Source organism: Solea solea, chromosome 2, assembly GCF_958295425.1.
Source record: "Solea solea chromosome 2, fSolSol10.1, whole genome shotgun sequence".
NCBI classification, from domain to species: Eukaryota; Metazoa; Chordata; class Actinopteri; order Pleuronectiformes; family Soleidae; genus Solea; species Solea solea.
In genome coordinates this window covers 11,613,627-11,631,553 of record NC_081135.1, presented here as the reverse complement: position 1 = coordinate 11,631,553, position 17,927 = coordinate 11,613,627, and the positions used below count along the sequence as shown (strand labels likewise).

Genomic DNA, 17,927 nt, shown 5'->3' with positions numbered 1-17,927 from the left:
AAAACAGGTCATTAAACGCAGCACGATGCTGAGTTTCATGTGCAGCTGTGAGGAGGTTGTGGTGCCACTTCCCTCTGCAGACTTACTCTGCTCTTTAATCTCACTGATGCTCAGAGGAATGTGTTGCATGTGATGGAGCTTCTTGTAACCTGTGCCAGTGTTTTGGCCACTGCCACACACCAGCTGAGGGGAGCTGTTATTATTATGTAATCTTGTCTTGATGCAGTGGTTTTTGGCAGCTCTGCTTCTTTGTTGTAGTCCACCTGAAACCAGTGAAGCATACGCACAGATACTACAGAGGAGCAGGGGGAGGTTTAATGTTGGCAGCTGCCGTGTTTCCAAAACCTAGTACAAATGTGGATGAATATGTAAACAAATCCTCCATTTCAACCACACTAGGAGGGCAAAGTGAAACAAAAATGATTTTACATAACAGACATGGTGATACTGTCCCGCTGCAGAGCTACACACCATGCATGCACGGACAGAAATTAATATTTCTTGCATGTAGCTCTTATAAGAGGGCAATTCCAGAACTGTAGGACAGTTGATGCATCACTTTATTGATTTATTTTATTTTTTATTTAAATTTCATGTAAGAAGTTTAAATATCAAAAAACAAAGTTTTGAGTTGGAGTTTGCATATTGGGTCTAAATATCATCAATGTCATCTGGTGTTTTTAATCGGCCCAATATCGGTCGACTCCCCTCTGGAAATGTATTTCCAGATCAGAAATAAATTTTTGCCATTACTATATTAATTGCAAACTACGTTGGTAATGGATTCATTGCTTTAATTGTTAAATGGATATGACAGTGAAGCGTGAAAGGGGAAGACAGAGGACAGCAGGTTGGAATCAAACCCAGGTCATTGCAATGGGTCCTTTGCCGTACGGGGCACCAGCTCTACTGACTGAGCTATTTGGCACCCCTTTGATTGCAACACCCACAAGGACCTTCTTGTATTTGATTGACAGCTATCACTACTAGACTTTCCGGAGTGGAGAGGAATCGAGTAAGTGAATGTTAGCCTGGAGCCAAGAATTTGTAATGTTCATAAAATGGCTCTGACTCCAAATAAACAACTGCACAGACAACAACTCACATTAAAGCTTATATTTGATGTTAGTTTCATTAAGTAATATTGCACCATATCCACACGTCTTGTAGTGACAGCTGTCTGAACTGCTCTAGGTTGTTTCTCTATGCGTGTGAGGGACCTATATTGCGAGCGCGATGTTAATATCTGTGCGCGTGCAGTCATATTATTTGCTCTGGAGCATGTTTTACTGCTCTCGTGACTTTTGACATAAATGTGACGCCATATTATTCCCTTCTACTGATGGCTATTTGCAATGAATAGACTAATGCTATAGCTGTGCTGTTGATAATGTTAATAAGTAATTCAAATCGTGACATGATAGACCACAAAAGTTGTTTGGTCTCCTTGTTGAAGTCACTCAGGAAGTAAGAATATATTGAATAGCCACCAGGAGGCCTCTGTGCTCGTTGCAAAAACGAGTCTTTTGAATAGAAGTCTATGAGAAAATGAGCTTCAACTTCTCACTTGATTTATAATGCAAATAAACATTTTCCTGAAACATGAATAGTCCATTCATGTCACTAGTTTGCAGATCTTCTTTAATAGAAAGATCGTAAATTATGTGCCCATTTAGAGGAAAATAGTCAACATGGCACTGACCAAATTGCGATACTGAAGGCTTCAAAACAGGAGTTCAGGTCAGAGGTGTAATCGCAAGTCACTGACATTAACAATAGCATTAAAACAGCACCATAATCATCACACATGTAAGAAAGCTGACATTTTATGGACCAAACGATTTCTCAATTAATCAAGGAAATAATATTAATCGATTAATAATAGCAGATGTATCAATTATGGAAATGATCCTTAGTTGTAGCTCTAGTTGTGATCTGTTTTATGTGTAACTGTATTTATGATTATTGTTAGTAGGGTTGTATGTAGTATTTCATACTATATTTCCAGGTTAGGTCTTTGTCTAAAGAAGTCATGGAGGTCCCTCCTCTTGAAAGGCCATTAAAAATGTATGCTTTCAAGTTATTTCAGGGATTAGATTATGATTCACTGCTTTATCGCTGTTCTATTCTGAAGCCTCTTAGCCAAGAGCACTTTGTAGTGTTCAGATCTCTTTGCTTTTTAAAAAATGAAAGTGTTGTGGCACTGCCTCGTGGTTTTCCTTGTGTCTCAGTATGTGATGGCCAACAATATCTGTTTACGGCTCATGCTTCATGTGGTGCATGTGTTGCTCTTCTGTGGAAACAGTGAATGGGATTCATTCCCAGCTTTTATGTGTCTAAGTGATTTGTGCGAGTGGTTTCTTTCAGTTCCCGGGCCTGAGCCTCATTGAATCATCTGCATTGATTCTCTCTGCAACTGTAGGAGGGTGAGCTGAAAAGTTCATAGGCTGACCTATGACTACTACTTTTTTAAGTACCTGCTCTTCCAAGCGAGCTGAGGCGAAACTATGCGTGACGTCGCCAGACTGCCGGTCACAGGAAGAGACGTCCAACACAAGCCGAACTGTAGATCAGTTAAAACTACTTAACAATTGTAAAAACAGGGAATAATCTCCAACAATTACCAGGGAAATGTCTCTAATCTCAATGTTTAACAGAGGAGTCTGGTGTATCCAGCACTGCTGATCACGACCGGTGAGTGGCATCACAAACCCTGCCGTTGTATTTCAGTCAAATGACTGTGCTCCGGTCATGGAGGAAGTACTGAACAAATATTTTTTAATTAACTGATTCTAATGATTCAGTTACACTGAAAACAACTGCATTGTGTGTGTGGCAGTTTCATGCAGCCGTGCAGTGATGACTCCGCCCACATTGCGTAGGTACTTTTTTTGGAAAACCAACCTAAACCGTGCTGTAGCGAGGAGAGCAGAGCTTGGACCATAGTGGAAAAGGGCCAATAGTCTCCTCTGTGGTGGTCTACATACTTCTTCCTTCAGTGTTGCAGCACTTGGAAGGTCAAAGAAGTCCTCAACAGCAGGCATTTCTACTGCATGGACTGCCTTTTCGTCTCTGATCAAAGTGGTGGAAACCAACACTCATCCTAGCAAACTTTCAAGAAAACCAGCTGGGTCTTCTTCAGAATGTGCCAAGTGATCCATCACCATGTAGTGGACGCGATCAATGTATTCTTGGGTGATGGCTGTGCCTTGGTTCATTTTCAAGGCTCGCCCCAAAGCTGGAGCATCATCCTGTAATGTCTGATCTGCAGATGTCTGATAACAAATTTTGCCCATGTTCACGAAATGTTTTTAGTACCAATTTTCCTCAATTAGCTATTAAATGAATGCCATAATTGCCTCCAAAAACCTCAATTTGGCATTAGCAACCAGCCAAATATAGACATTTTATTTTATTTTGAACAAGGGATTTAAAGTTCACATTCAAACTGTATTTACGCGCTGCAGGCTGCATCTCATAAGCTCATATTTTTACCCCTTCAAATCCAGCAGAGGGTGCATTTACAGTTTCCTACCATATCATATCACAATGTCAGCTTCAAATGCAGGCCTGACAGTACATGACAGAAACTCCTGGCTCTATTTTAATGATGTGTGGGTTTTGTTTGATTTTGGTCATTGCCTGCTTTCCACTTCCTGTTCCTGTGCTTTGTTTTATTTTCCCGCCATTAACCTGACCAAGCCCACTTACAGTGGTTTAAGCAATGCCTCTATTTGGAAATGATAGTTTGTTTGCAGGGGTACCGATGATGCTGGGGTGCACAAAAAAACCCACAGCAAGTTGGTAGAGGTTGGGAAACAGCCGTTTACCATGACTATTGGTTTTATGTTTTAACCGATGTAACATAATTATATTTTAGCTGTTGAAGCTTCCTCCTGTTGTCAGTGATTAACCTTTCGGGGATTGGTTATTCCACACTAGCACCACTGTAAACAAAGTAGCAATTATAATAATTGTAAATAAAATAATGGGTTCAAATTTATTCTAACAATTAAGGGTCATTATGAATTAGTTTGAACTTGATTTGTAGATAAAGTGACAGCCCTATGGGGGAAAGCCACAGTCGAGATTGTTGAAAACACTGATTAGCAAATAAATAGATTAGCATTTTTTACAAGTTGATTTTGTCAGTCTTCATCTCTGCAAATGAGATTAGAAGATGACGTCAAGTTAAGAGGGCATGAGCATGCATTCAATCGTTATTTAATCAAACGTATAATTACCTCACCTCTCCATCACTTTGTCTTGATTAGTGTAGTGTGGAAAATAATGTGTGCACATGAGAAGGAAAGAAATATGAAGTGAGAACAGCTATTGCATATTGTTAAATCCATTTAAAAGCAACCGACTCTTTCAGAGGGGCGGATTTACTAAAACCACAGAGACTTCACATCAGTAAATCACCAGAGGCCTCACTGAGATGAGATTTATGTCGACTGGCAGGATTTGCTGAGGTTTGTGGGCCTTTAAGAGGACACAACCTTGGACATATAGCATGTGCCAAGGTCTGCAGTCTGTGCTGTTAAGAAAGAAAGAAAGGCAGCATGAAAGTATCCCTTTGGTTTTTATGGTGCATCGATAGGAAGATTTGAGGTACAGCCATAATGTCTTTCCAGAGCAAAACAGAAGTTTGTACCCAGCTTGTTCCCAAACATCACAGGAAAGCACTGTGGAGCCCTCGTTGTTGCCCGCGGTGTGTTTGACTGTAGTTGTGATGTGGTACAACAACAAAAGAAGAAACACATACAAAAACAATTGTACAGCATGACAGGTAGGACAAGGAAAGCACATACTCACTGTGTGCCTCTGGTTTGCAAAGAGTGTTTTCCCACTTCCTGACACTGGCTGCTGGTCTGAGAGTTAGGTTTAATTGAATCATTTTATCAGAGAAGATGATGCTAGAGGAAAATGCTGCAGCGGTCTTCTCCAATCGTTATTCTGTCGTTCAGTCAATAGTGATCGTCAGAAGGAAATGCCCTTTAGCCTGAGTATCATTTTACTTGGGTGTCCTGTTGTCAGTTTTACCATCTTTCCTCATCTGTTCTGCACTGAGCATGGGTTTTCATCGTGTATGTATTTCTCCTTAGAACACACGTTCTCCTATTTTCTTTGCCGCACTCACTCATTGTATTTTATTTGTTTGAAAATACACTTTTTGTTTTGCAATGATTGGAATTTCGTTGGCTCGGACTGTGGGCGGGCCTAAGGAATCTGCTTGCTGATTTGCTACTCTGTTTTGGAGCGACAGCTCAATGGACCGGAAGTATAGACACGGGCTGGGACATTATATTTTTTCTTTTAGGGCTATGTTTTAACATAACAACATTGGTTGCACTGTTCAGTAAACTTGAAAAATAACTAAACATAAATTATTAAAAACCAGGGTAAATAAATCATGATAAAATCGTCATCGTTTTTTTTGCCATATCGCCCACTCCATAGAGAAAAAGCGACTTTTTTTTATATGTTAACATATACCTTAAACAAGTGACATGATTGAATGAATGAATGAATGAATTAATTAATAATTCAACACAAGAAAATTCTGATTTCATGATCAATATACCTGCCAGCATTTGAGTCATGCACATCAACTAGACACCTTGTCTCGTGCATAGACACTGCATCAAGCTCAAGACTCAGTTGGAAGAGACGGTAATCTAATGTTAAGCATGTCACTTTCCAGCTTCTCTGAACCTTGGAGTTGCTGTGCTAACAAGCTAACCTAGCAAACATTAGCATACTTCATTACCAAGAACTCCCCACCCAGTTAGTCTTATTATGGAGAGGCTTGGCTGGTACTGTATGTTAGTCTGTGGGTGGAAGCATGTCAATAATGTCAATACATCAGTATTGATATTATTGACATGCTTATGTATAGTATACATAAATGTATATATACATGTATATATAGTATAACATGCATAGTATACCCTGCCAGTATATTAAGAGCCCAAGTGCCCTTGACAAGCAGTAAAAGTCCAGTCACCACCAGATGACAATAAGTAAGTAAAAGCTGCACACTCTGAGGATAATTGTCATAAAAATAAATGTTCCAATGTTTAGTTCAGTGTATAGTTCAAATAATTATTCATTTTTTATATTGACTGCTGTCATTAAGTAATACATGAACACCATGACCCCTTTCAATTGTTTGTGCCAGTGTCTCTTCCTTAGTCAACTTATTTTTAGAGTAATTGTTTAAAAAACAACAACAACAACAACAACAACAATTGTCAGCAGATGTTTACTTGTATTTGGGTGGCTAAAGGTCATGGCGGTCTCACAAACAACCCTCTTTTGCCCTCTTAAAATTAATTTAAAGGTCCAGTGTGTAAGAATTAGTGACACCTAAGAAAGCCCTTACTTTTCCTCGAAAGAATGTTGTAATTGTCAGTCGGGAGGGATTAAAACTAAAACTTGGATGAAGGACACTGCATACTAGGGCTGCGATTGAGGATTATTTTCATAATCAATTTATCTATTGATTATTTTCAAGAAAATGTTGAAAAATGTTGATGGGTGTTTCCTAAACTTCAAAATTAAGATTTTGTCATATTTATTGTCTTGCTCAAAACCCAAACATATTCAAGATGAATGATTTATTTGTAATATGAGCAAATATAGAACAAAAATAAATAATTTAAAAAACACACTCAAACTGAATAATTGATATTTAAAATAGTTGGTGATTAATTTAGTAATCAATTAATAAGCGATGTCATTGCCCTGCTTATGTAAGAAGACATACTACTTGAAGTGTATATGAGAAAACAGTCAAAATATTCTTACTTTAAAAACAGACAATTTTTTTTTTTTTTTTTAAATTGTACTAATGGAACTTTGCAAGTCTGGTCACTTTTTTTTGCCTCTTTCTTAGAGGAGTACATATTTTTTTTACATCACTGTAAGCATCCACCCATCCATCCATTATCTACTGCGTTATCCTCACTGTTGATGCTCCCCCTCACTTCCCTCTCCTGGCCATGTGCATTTGTTTTCAACAGAACCCGCAAATACCATCTGTGGAGCCATGACCGTGCTGGCATCCGTTTTGTATGCTTCTGTGTTTTTAATTTTCACCATCTGTAAAAAAAAAAGCCCTGTCCAAGGTTTACTCATGTGTGGCCCTCCCTTGGTCAGACAGTTATTTCCTCTTCCTCGTTTCCTCTAACAATGGTTTCCTGCTTCTTTTTTGAAGGGCCATGATGTTTATGGGCCCGTAAAACAATACGTGTTTCTACCAAGACTTCACAAGACCTCCCTTGCTCCTACCTCAGCCCTTTGACCTGTCCGTATTTGAACTAGCAACCTTCCAGTTACAAGCCAAGTTACCTTTCCTGCTTTTCCTGCTTTGAGCAGAGGTCATTCCTCTGTGCGTGTACTCTCCTGGACTCAGGTGTAAAGAAACATTGAGCCAAAACTGGGAGGATCAATTTTCCCCTGTCCGGAAACAAATTGAAAAATGTCACTGGCAATTAGGATTGTGGCACAAAATGGCCGTTCAGGATACGTGAGTGTAACCGTGGGTCTCCAAACGGATGTGTTGCCTTCAGGCTTGGTTCAATTAGAGCCTCAGGCTTGAAAACATCCGACTCAAACACTCTGGTGTAGAGGAGAGGGAGGGGATATTGGCTGTCACTCTCCCTGTTTTCCTCCATTGTGAGACTTGTCACATCAAGGGAAGAACATTTTCAGTTTGCAGTGGATGGGCTGAGTTGGTTGATAACAATAGGAAGATAACTCTAGACATTTTCATACTGTAATTACTGAACCATATCAATATCAATATCAATCATAAACCGGGCTGAGCAATTTATTGATATTTAATCTATATCGTGACATGTATGGGGTTAAATTTGTTCCAATAATATCTGTATATGTGCAGAGGGTGATCCAAGTATTTCTTGATTTGCATGCGTGTTTTGATATCCACAAATAAAAAAATCCCATTTGTAACTTGTATATTGATTTTTACAAATATAAATGTGTATTTGTAAATAATATGACATTTGTAAAACTGAAAACTGCGTTTGTGAAATGGGATTCTGCATTTGTGGATCGCTAGCACACGCATTCCTCACATTAATTAAATGTATTTAATTAATTAATTAATTAATGACACATTTAATTTAATTTATTTAATTTTAAAGTAATACATTACAGTAATTGCATTACTTTTGTATGTATTACAAAAGTAATGCATACTTTTGTAATGCAAATGTATTACTTATGTATTTTTTACATATCACAGACTGTTACAGCAATGTAGCAACTTGTTAAGGCCTTTTTTTGAAGGCAAAAGGTGACTTTTTTCTGTCACTGCTTGATTATGGTGTAGAATATGCAGGCAAGTATCATTACATTGCCTATCAACTGCACACTATTATGGAGCATTGACATTCATCACAAAACCCTTAAACCCTTGACTACACTGCCTTTTGTTTTCTGTTAGTAGATCATATCACTGGTATATTTGTTTACATCTATAAAACAATCCTTGTCTTGATACAGTACATCCATACTTATAGGGTCCTAGATAATTTCCAAGTTATGGCACCCATACTCTCAGGACTTATTTTTATTAATTGGCCCAAATGTCTGCACTGAACTGGGAAAGAACTTTGCTGCTCCATCAGCCTGGAACAACTTTACAAAAGCAGATCTTAAACTTAATGAGCTGGTCTCACAGAATCTCCTTAAATTAATTTTGAATGACCTAGAGTTATATGAATCTGTCTGGAGACGTTCTAGCTGAATCACTCTGTCCTGTACGGAGCCCCAGACATGACATGGGAGAAAAAGAATTAGTGGCCACTATTTTTCCCCCAAAACACTTAATCCTACACATATGTTAGTTTTATCTTGCAGATTTTATAAGTAACAAGCACATTTACTTTACAGAATTCAACAAAGCCTGTTATTTTTGTTAGTCAAGTCAAATTGTATTTATTGAGCACATGAGCAGATTTTGCACTCTGGTTTTTCCTTGTACTGGTGTCATGTCTCAGTCACTTGATGTTCTCATCTGGGGGATGTGGTTTGTCCCCAGTTTTGAGGCAATTTAAGTGGACAAAAGCATACTGGCAGATTCCTGTTGTACATTTTGGTACTTCTGTTTAAAAGTATATATATATATATATATATATATATATATATATATATATATATATATATATATATTTTAGAGAATCTACCAAGGACAATAGCATCCTGGACAGTAACTTCTTTAAAGTGTAAACAGGTTGTGTAAACAACTCATTTTAAACACATTGAAAACAACTGTAACAATAATATAAAACATGCTTAATCAATTGGCTTGAAGATTGAAGATTGTTGCAATCAAATTGCCCTATGTACCTTTTCAGGTAAGGTGAAGGTCCAGCCAAGTCTAGAAGCTCCTTCACCTTTTTTTACAGTTGTTTATTTTGTGCAATGAAATGATGCAGTCCTTCTGGTGGAAGGGAACTTAATGACATACATTGGGGCCTGAATGATCACTATGTGTCTTATCTGTGCCCAAACAGGGAGCAGTGTGTCCTCGCAGGGACTGGCTTGCATTCATGTGCATAATTCCATGGTGGTTTGGTGATTATGAATTTCTGTTTTCCACCAACAGATCCTTAACAGCCCGATTATGTTCATTGTCAGTGAGATCTACCTCTGAGGACTGGCTTATGGTGTGATCATCCTCTGCTCCTACTGAGGGCTGCTGACCTGTTTTCTTTTTGGTGCACAGCTAAAGTCTCAGACGTTTTACCTTTCTTTGGTTATATAACTCTTCTACTGTATTGGACACATCAACATCCACCGTTGAGCTCTCAATATGAGTTGAATATTGTGAAAAGCGTTTATTTTATTTTTTTTTACAGTCTTTGGGGAAAAAAGATCTTCCTCCATAGCTTTGATATCTGCCACTGTTTTGTCTTTGTCAATAGAAATATGCCTCGTTCCTCCTCACAGACTTCACCTGTTTGTACCTTTCCTCTTCTTCATCAAAATCTATCCAGCCAACCTCAGTTTGTCTCACTTTCTATTTGGCTTTTTTATGTGTCCTGTCCACTTTTTTGAAAGTGTCAGACAGACTTTGTCCATAACCTATAAGTATTGGCTCTATCTCCAACTTTGGGGATGTACTTTAACGGAATGACAATTTCATCAGTCTCGAAAAAGTAAAAGAAAAAAAATTAATACATTTGTCGAGTATGTACTTGCATACTTGGAAAGTTTCTAAACTCATAAAAAGCACACAGGGGACATAAGCATCAGATATTCACTCTGTCAACTTTTGCGACATATTGGTTGATATCCCTGGATTCAGGGCCGGCTCTTGGCATAGGCGATATAGGCGGTCGCCTAGAGCGCCATCTGCTGGAGATCTCCTCCAGATTTTTTTTTTTTTTTCAATGAAAACAAATTTTCATTGTTTTAAATTTTTAAAACAATGAAAATAAAAATGATTTTCTATTCCCAGTCGCCCTCATTTGTGTGTTCTCTCTTGAAAATAACAAATATTAACAAACGAATAAACAATAATGTTCCTAAAATGTGGTGCTGCTGAATCACATGACGGGTGACCTCAGGGTCAGAGCAGGGATCAGAGGTCAGGTCACAGACAGGTGAAGCTTTTGTTATTAACGACATGAAAAGGCCGTCCAAGCCCTTGGACGGGGGGGGGGGGGGCACCGGAGAGCAATCTCGCCTAGGGCACAAAATTAGGTAGAGCCGGCCCTGCCTGGATTTAAAGTGTAACAGGCATTTTTGCCACATCAAGTGTCAACATAAGCAACGGGCATTGTAATGTAAACAATTGCAGACTTTCAGTCAGTTCGACTGAGTCCATTATTAATTGAGAGTTCACCATGAAATCCAAAGCTTGGTGTTTAATCCCATTGCTTACCTATTACCAAAATATCCAGCCACATAATGTCTCTTTCCATTGCTATGCTGACGACACACAGATATACCTCACGCTGAGACCCAACGATCCGAGAAGCCTGGTTGCTGTTTTAGACTGTCTCCATTTAAACATCTCCAAATTGGATATAATACTGCTTAAGACCATCTCTAGTCCCATCAGCCTTGGTCCGTTATCCAGTAACATTAAGCCCACTGCCAGAAACCTAGGTATCATCTTTGACTCAGACTTCACCTTCACCCCTCACATCAACAAAGTTGTTTAGTCCACATCAGAACCATCTCAAAAATCAAAAATATTCTATCACAGCCTGACCTAGAAAAAGTAGTCCACGCCCTCATATTCTCCCATTTAGATTACTGCAACTGCATTCCAACCGGCATCAATCACAAATCCCTCTCCCGCCTCCAGCTGGTTCAGAACTCAGCAGCCAGGCTTCTCACCAGGTTTAAAAGACAACGTCACATTACTCCAATCTTGGCTTCACTGTATGTTTTAGAATTGATTTTAAGATTTTACTGATCACTTTTAAGGCTCGTCAAGGTCCAGCCCCTGAATATATCACAGACATGGTGACCCCGTCTACTCTGACAGAGCGCCTTGGCTTTGGAACGGCCTGTCCGCAGAGATAAGGCTTGCTAAATCATTGTCATCTTTTAAATCTCTTCTTAAAACTTATTTTTATAGACTTGCCTTTATGTGAAGCCGTCTTTACTATTGCTGCGTCTTCAGCTCGCTGGGAGCACATTTGATGGCAGTGATTCACCTCTGTAAAATGGTCAAATGTTCTCCCATTATCCCGTTAGCCTGTCCTGGGGCACAATAGCTATCTTCAATCTTCATGATGAAAACAGCCGACTAAGAGACGAGTTTTCTGAGATATTGCCTGATTTAGGTGCTGCCTACTGTATAAGTCTATGGGATGAGCGGCGTTCTGTCAGTCAAGTGATGTCTGGAGCTCTATAGGAAAATAACTGAAACAATGTGTGGGAAGGTTTGAATGTAATAATGCAAAAATGTTTGTTTTTATAAATGATATATACAGGTAATTGATTTGGTTTCTCCTAATAATTGATAAGTGTATATTCCAGTGCACTGGTGAGCTGCCCAGGGTGCCCCCCCTGACCCTCCGGTGGAGGATAAAGAGGTAGATAATGGATGGATAGATATTCCAATGAAGAATTAATGACATCTAATTGTGAGACTGAGTTTGAGCACAAACAGAGGACTCCTCTGCTCACTCTTCTCTTTCCCAGGCAAGTCAGGACCGTATGGTGGCCTTAACATACCAGAAAGGATAACGTTCTTATTAGTAAGCTTCTGTTTCAAAACACAAAACGCACACGTTTGTCTGCATTCCATTTACTTCATGGCATGGAAGTTGGAACTAGGAGTGACATCACCCCCGAAGTTAGTGCATTTAAATTAGGAAAAAAACACAGATGCGAACATATTGCTAACAATAGCTAGCTAACAATAGCTAGCTATTGTTAGCAATACCAGTCAGTAAAAACACTCTACATGGTGTTTTGTGCACCCAAAAATCAGATGCCAGGAAAAACAAAACTGCCAATAAACCCTCCTACATGTAACACACATTAACTTAAATAATGTTGCATTGTGAGGTCATTTATGTAAAGCGAGCTTTAGTCATTTTTTTGACTGGAGACATAAATAGCGATGCAATTACTCCTGGGAGATGGAGAGCCAAGGGGAAGAGAAGGGGGGGAGGAGGAGGAAAGGACAAAAAGAGGAAAAAGATAAAAGGGTGAGGAGACAGAGAGAGATGAAAAGCAGCAGGCATAGCAGCATCATTACAATAATCATGTATAATTGAAGGAACATTTCCATGGCTGACTCACTGCTGAGAATCAAAGACTCACATCCACACTACCTCACTGTGATTTCTGTCCCTGCCAGCTTTAGGTGTGTGCTCTCAGATATTGGTGTAGGGATTGATACTGAAATATCGACACAGCCCATCCAAGTCATTTGGGGTAAATGTGTAGTGTATCATCTATGGACAGTAACTGTACTATCAGGATCTAGTTGTAGTAGGAACTACTTCTTCTTCCACCTATTGTAGTCATATGTGAAGTATGACTGTACTGAACAATGGCTTAACACAAACGCAGTTGTCATGGAGATTTTGGATTATCAGATGAGTTGACCAATGAGGGAACCCCTGGAAGATTAGAAGATTAGAATTTTCTCTCACAGCAGTCATTTGTGGAGCTTTTTCAGCTCCAGTGATGGTATGGCATGTGATGTGTGTGATGGTGCTGCTGTTGTTGAATGAATGAAAAAATGTAATGGGGAATGAGTAAATAAATACACTACTTTTTATTTAGATTTTCCAAACACATTAATGGTTCAGTGTTTTGACCTTTAACAGATCCATTTGTGACAGAGAGTAGAGTTTAAATTGACTTTTGCTGTGTACAGCTGATATTTGTGATGCTGTAGTACAGTAAGTGTAGTATTTATCTGTTGATTATTTTCTCGAAAAAGCGAATACGCTCTTTTATATACCGATTTTCTGTGTTCAAGAAAAGTTGATATATATACATTTTCTTAAGATGAAAAGAAAAAACTGTTTGTAGCAGTACTGTTGTTAGTATTGTTCATTTATTTTATTTATACATAAGTATAAATAAAGTTTACACGTGTTCTCTGAACATTGATAAATGCTGCTAAGTGACAAAATTGTATTCTTTGATGCAAAGGTTTTTTCTTGTTCTCTTTATTTATTTAATTTTTGATTCAAAGTCTATGAATTCAGTTCAGACACAAATATACATAAATATTTAGTTTTTGTACTACTTACATGTTCATATGCATGCATTAAAGTAGCAGTTGGGGCTTTCATTAAAAACAAAAATGACAAGTTTGCCAAAACTGACACTATACATTCAAAGTACTTCATAAAGTAGATAGTCTGTGTTATAAAATGTCTTCTCTGGTGCTTCTCCTCACGTCAACACTGTGTCGCTTCCCTGCCTTGACCTCGTTCAAGGAAATGTGATGGCAGTGATGGACTCTTTTGTCAGGAACTGCCCATTTCACCTTCCAAAACAACGGCATTCGCTGGAGAAACCAACAAGCCACAAAACATGAACAAAGAAAAGGAATCTGAAGGAAAACACTAGGAATCAAATTGCGCATGCAACTAAATGAGGGTGAACATTGGAGAAGCTTTCCAGAGATGGAGAGAATTGCGAGACCTGAAAGGAAGGAAACTTGATGCCGCAGCAGCCACTTTTCCACTCAACAGGTAAATACTCGTTATTGATGTATATCTTTATTTCTTTTTTTACGTTGTGCTTCTGTGGTGAAGGATTTGGGCTATTGTTAGCTCATTAGAAATGATAATTCTAACACCATGAGTTAGCAGTTAGCCTTATTTGGTTATAAAGTCGTGAAATATCCAAGCTATTTTGTCTGTTTAGTGTTTCTCCTGATATTTATCTCAGCCTGTGCGGCACATATTTGATGTGGTGGTTTACCGTTGAGCAGCTTGGTGCTTATTTGTTATTGACGTTGAAGTAACATCATTAGTTGTCTGCTTATTAGTTTGTCTGCTACCTAATTGTAATTGTATAACGTTTGAGCTTCCCAGACAATGGTGTCTGTTTACTGTTTGTTGTGAGGATTTAGATTGCATATGCTCTCATAGGATAATGGCGTTTAGGGTCCTTCTTAAAACTATTAAAACTACTATTTATTGTACTTAAATATGTGGTCATGCTCTGATCAGTGTTTCCTGCTTCATTTCCCTGAAATATATATGTTTTAGTCCTGAGGTGGTCGTGGTTTGATCTACATTCTTTGGTTTTCTGTAGAGAAGATGCAGATCAGTATTTATTTCTTTTACATATACATATACGTTGGAATTTTAACACATACATTTTGAAGATGCTTGAATATAGATTTGAATTATAAATCCTTTATTTTGCATAGTGCCTGCAGTTAGTCTTTACATGTATAGTATAATATAGGCTCATTGTGCCAACTATTTAGCTATTAAAGGCAACAAAGTGATGTGTAGCTGGATCCCAGGTAAGTGGGGCATGGTGGGTGATCTGTAGTGGAGGTAAGTTGTTTGAGGTGTGAAAGGACATGCTAGACAAGAGGCACTGGCCCTAGAGAAAATACAGTGAGAGCTGTGTAGTCCACACTGCTGGGGATGTTTGAGGCCAGCAGGGGTCATGTTGTGATGTTGTTCCTGAGTTAAGAGCTGACTTTCCACATGTACTGTACTACACACACTTACACAGACAGGGATAGTATGAAATAAAATTTGATTTTGTATCGACATAGGTCTACCTCTTGATTACACTGCTGGATTATTGTTCAAATGTAATGAAATGCTTGTTTTTTTTGCATTACATATACAGTTGCAAGTCCACTGCTGAGTTGGACGGTTTCTATAACCACATCCTGATGTATGCTAGTAAGCATTTCAGCTTCAGTCCCAATTTTACATCCACCATGCCCACAGATGACCAAAGAGACGGTCTGATGTATCCATAGAGTAAGTTAAAAGCAATAAAAATTACTAATTAATGTAATGAAATACAAACTAAAATTGAAATCTTCTTGTTTCTCAGCTACTGCAGAAACAAGAGTGTCTTCAGGACGTGGGCTGCCCTTCGATGTGTCACCTCCATCCACCCAAGAGCTCCTGAAGATGCAAGTCAGCCGGGGCATGAAGTCAATTCCTCAACATGTCTAATCACACAGTTTTGTATTCTCTCCTGACAGGTCAGTCACTGCCACGCAAGTACTGTTGAGGCCCAATAATGTGCCACTAAACAGCACTAAAGTGTAACTGTCTGTAAAAAAAAAAAATCTTTATTATTTATTAATTTGGATCAATTTCTTTTTATACCAGCTTCTATATTATGTGTAGGTATTATAATATAATCCATACACACATTATGTGCCTGATACCCTGTTTACATGTATTAGATATATATATGTATATGTATATATATAAACGTGTAACTCACGATGAGTCACTTACAATAAATTATGCAACCATAAGTGAGTCAGTTAAAAGTTTAGCCCTCTGTTTTTAAATACTGTCTGAAATGGTAACAACATTAAAACTGTAAAATGAATGGCCAAACAGAATTTTTGATTGTGAACACACATTCATTCACATATTATCAACTTTTAAAATGTGCATTTTGGTTCAATCCTAGCACCTGAGCTGATGATAGTGTGTGTTGTCCAAAACATGGTTGTTTGTGCATATTAAAAGGTTCTGTCAACAAATATTTTATTTTCATTAACTGTTTCGGTTCTCCTAAATGTTAATACATAGAATAATGCCCATTGTTATTTTGTTTCATTTATTTCTCCTAAAAAAAACCAATAAGAGTAGTAGTAGTGACGTTAAAATCTTCTCGATATGCATCCCTAGCAGTAACAGGGGGCACATACTCTTCATCCGACCCAGACATTTACCTCTCAAAACTCTGTAGACAAGTAGAATACATATTGCACCAATTGTGGAGCAAATATAAATAAACCACAACAGGCGACGGTACCTCAGTGGTAGAGTGAGTCTTTCAACTTGAAGGTTGTGGGTTTGATTCCTGGCTCCGCTAGTCTACATTAAGTGTCCTTGGGTTATACACTTAACCCCACATTGCTCCTGATTGCAGCGTGTGAATGGGTATGAAAGATGAGTGAATGGGGGTGAATGGCAAAACTGTAGTGTAAAGCAGCTTTGGGTGTGCTATATAAATACAAACCGTTAACTACAGCAGGTTGTTGTGTATGTTCCTTAAGGAATGGACTTGCTGACAAATAAAATGCTGTAGTGACTGCTGCTGTTGCTTGAGCTATAATGAATCATCCACCATGTCCATATTTACAACGCCACCTACTCACCTGGATCATTGACTAACCCTCACAATTTTAATAATCGAAAATGGGCCAGGGGTTAAGACATGTATACCGAGTTTGAAGTAAAACCCACCAAATATTTAGGAGGAGTTGGTTGAAACTTGAACAGTGTGAAAAGTGCAACAATATGGACAAAATCCAAAATGGTGGACTTCCAGTTGGGCATGATTCACCTGTCCAGCAAGTTTCATACACTGAGCTTACTCCTACTGCATGCTGTTCCTGGAAACATACTTTTGACCACAAGGTTGTGATCCTTTTAGACAGAGGTCCAGGACCAATGTTAGATTGCAATATTCACAGATCCTGATGTGCTGTGTGCTCAAAAGGAAGCGAAGGAAAACTATAAGAAGAGTACAATGGATATGTGCATCACTAATTGCCGTGATGTCGTCTTCCTGAATCTTAAAAACCTAAATATTAATCATCTGTTTGAACTTAAGACATGTTGGATACACAAAGAAGCTGTTTGTGTCAAAATGTAAGGTAAAGGTTGAGTAGGAGCATTTTTATTCAGTCTCTGGTTGAGACAGACAAGATATTTAAGAGCAACTGCAGGAGGGTACATCTGTGTTTGTGTCTTAAATCAATTCACCTTAATTATGAGCTGTACTGACTGTTCATTGCAGGATTATTGAATCTTCCATCTGTTTTCCAATCTGCTGTCTGTCTCCAGGTAATTTACGCTCTGAACACCAAGAACGACGAGCATGAAGAGGAAATCGAGTCGCTGAAAGAAGCCCATGAGGACGAGGTATGGTCAGAGATGAATGATCGTATAGATCAGATATAGTATGTTATATTTCTGCTTCAAAATATCTAAAAGGTTAAAGACCCTGTAAAGTGATAAAAAAAAGATATCACTCCACAGGAAAATGTGTTAGTAACCACCTTACCAAAGTTGAGTGATTACATTTTTTTTAATTAAAATTAGTTTTTAAGACCGTTTAAGACACTCCAGGGAGAGATGAGGAGGGAGGAAAAATAGACCTGATAATCACTGTAAAGTCATTTTACATGTCAGACCTGAGAAGAGAGCTGTAGACAGCCAGTTTTAATCAAAACCAGGGAA

At 38.4% G+C, this 17,927-nt stretch overlaps 1 protein-coding gene across 4 annotated transcripts in view; it reads left to right on the top strand.

Annotated features, from left to right (window-relative positions):
* Positions 1-17,927, top strand: part of LOC131455601 (protein FAM184A-like) — a 56,235-nt gene that overhangs the window by 426 nt on the left and 37,882 nt on the right. For all 4 annotated transcript variants that reach the window (XM_058623343.1, XM_058623342.1, XM_058623344.1 and 1 more), the window contains exon 2: positions 17,532-17,609. In XM_058623343.1, the coding sequence (XP_058479326.1) occupies positions 17,532-17,609 (78 nt within the window). The remainder of the gene's footprint in view (positions 1-17,531; positions 17,610-17,927) is intronic.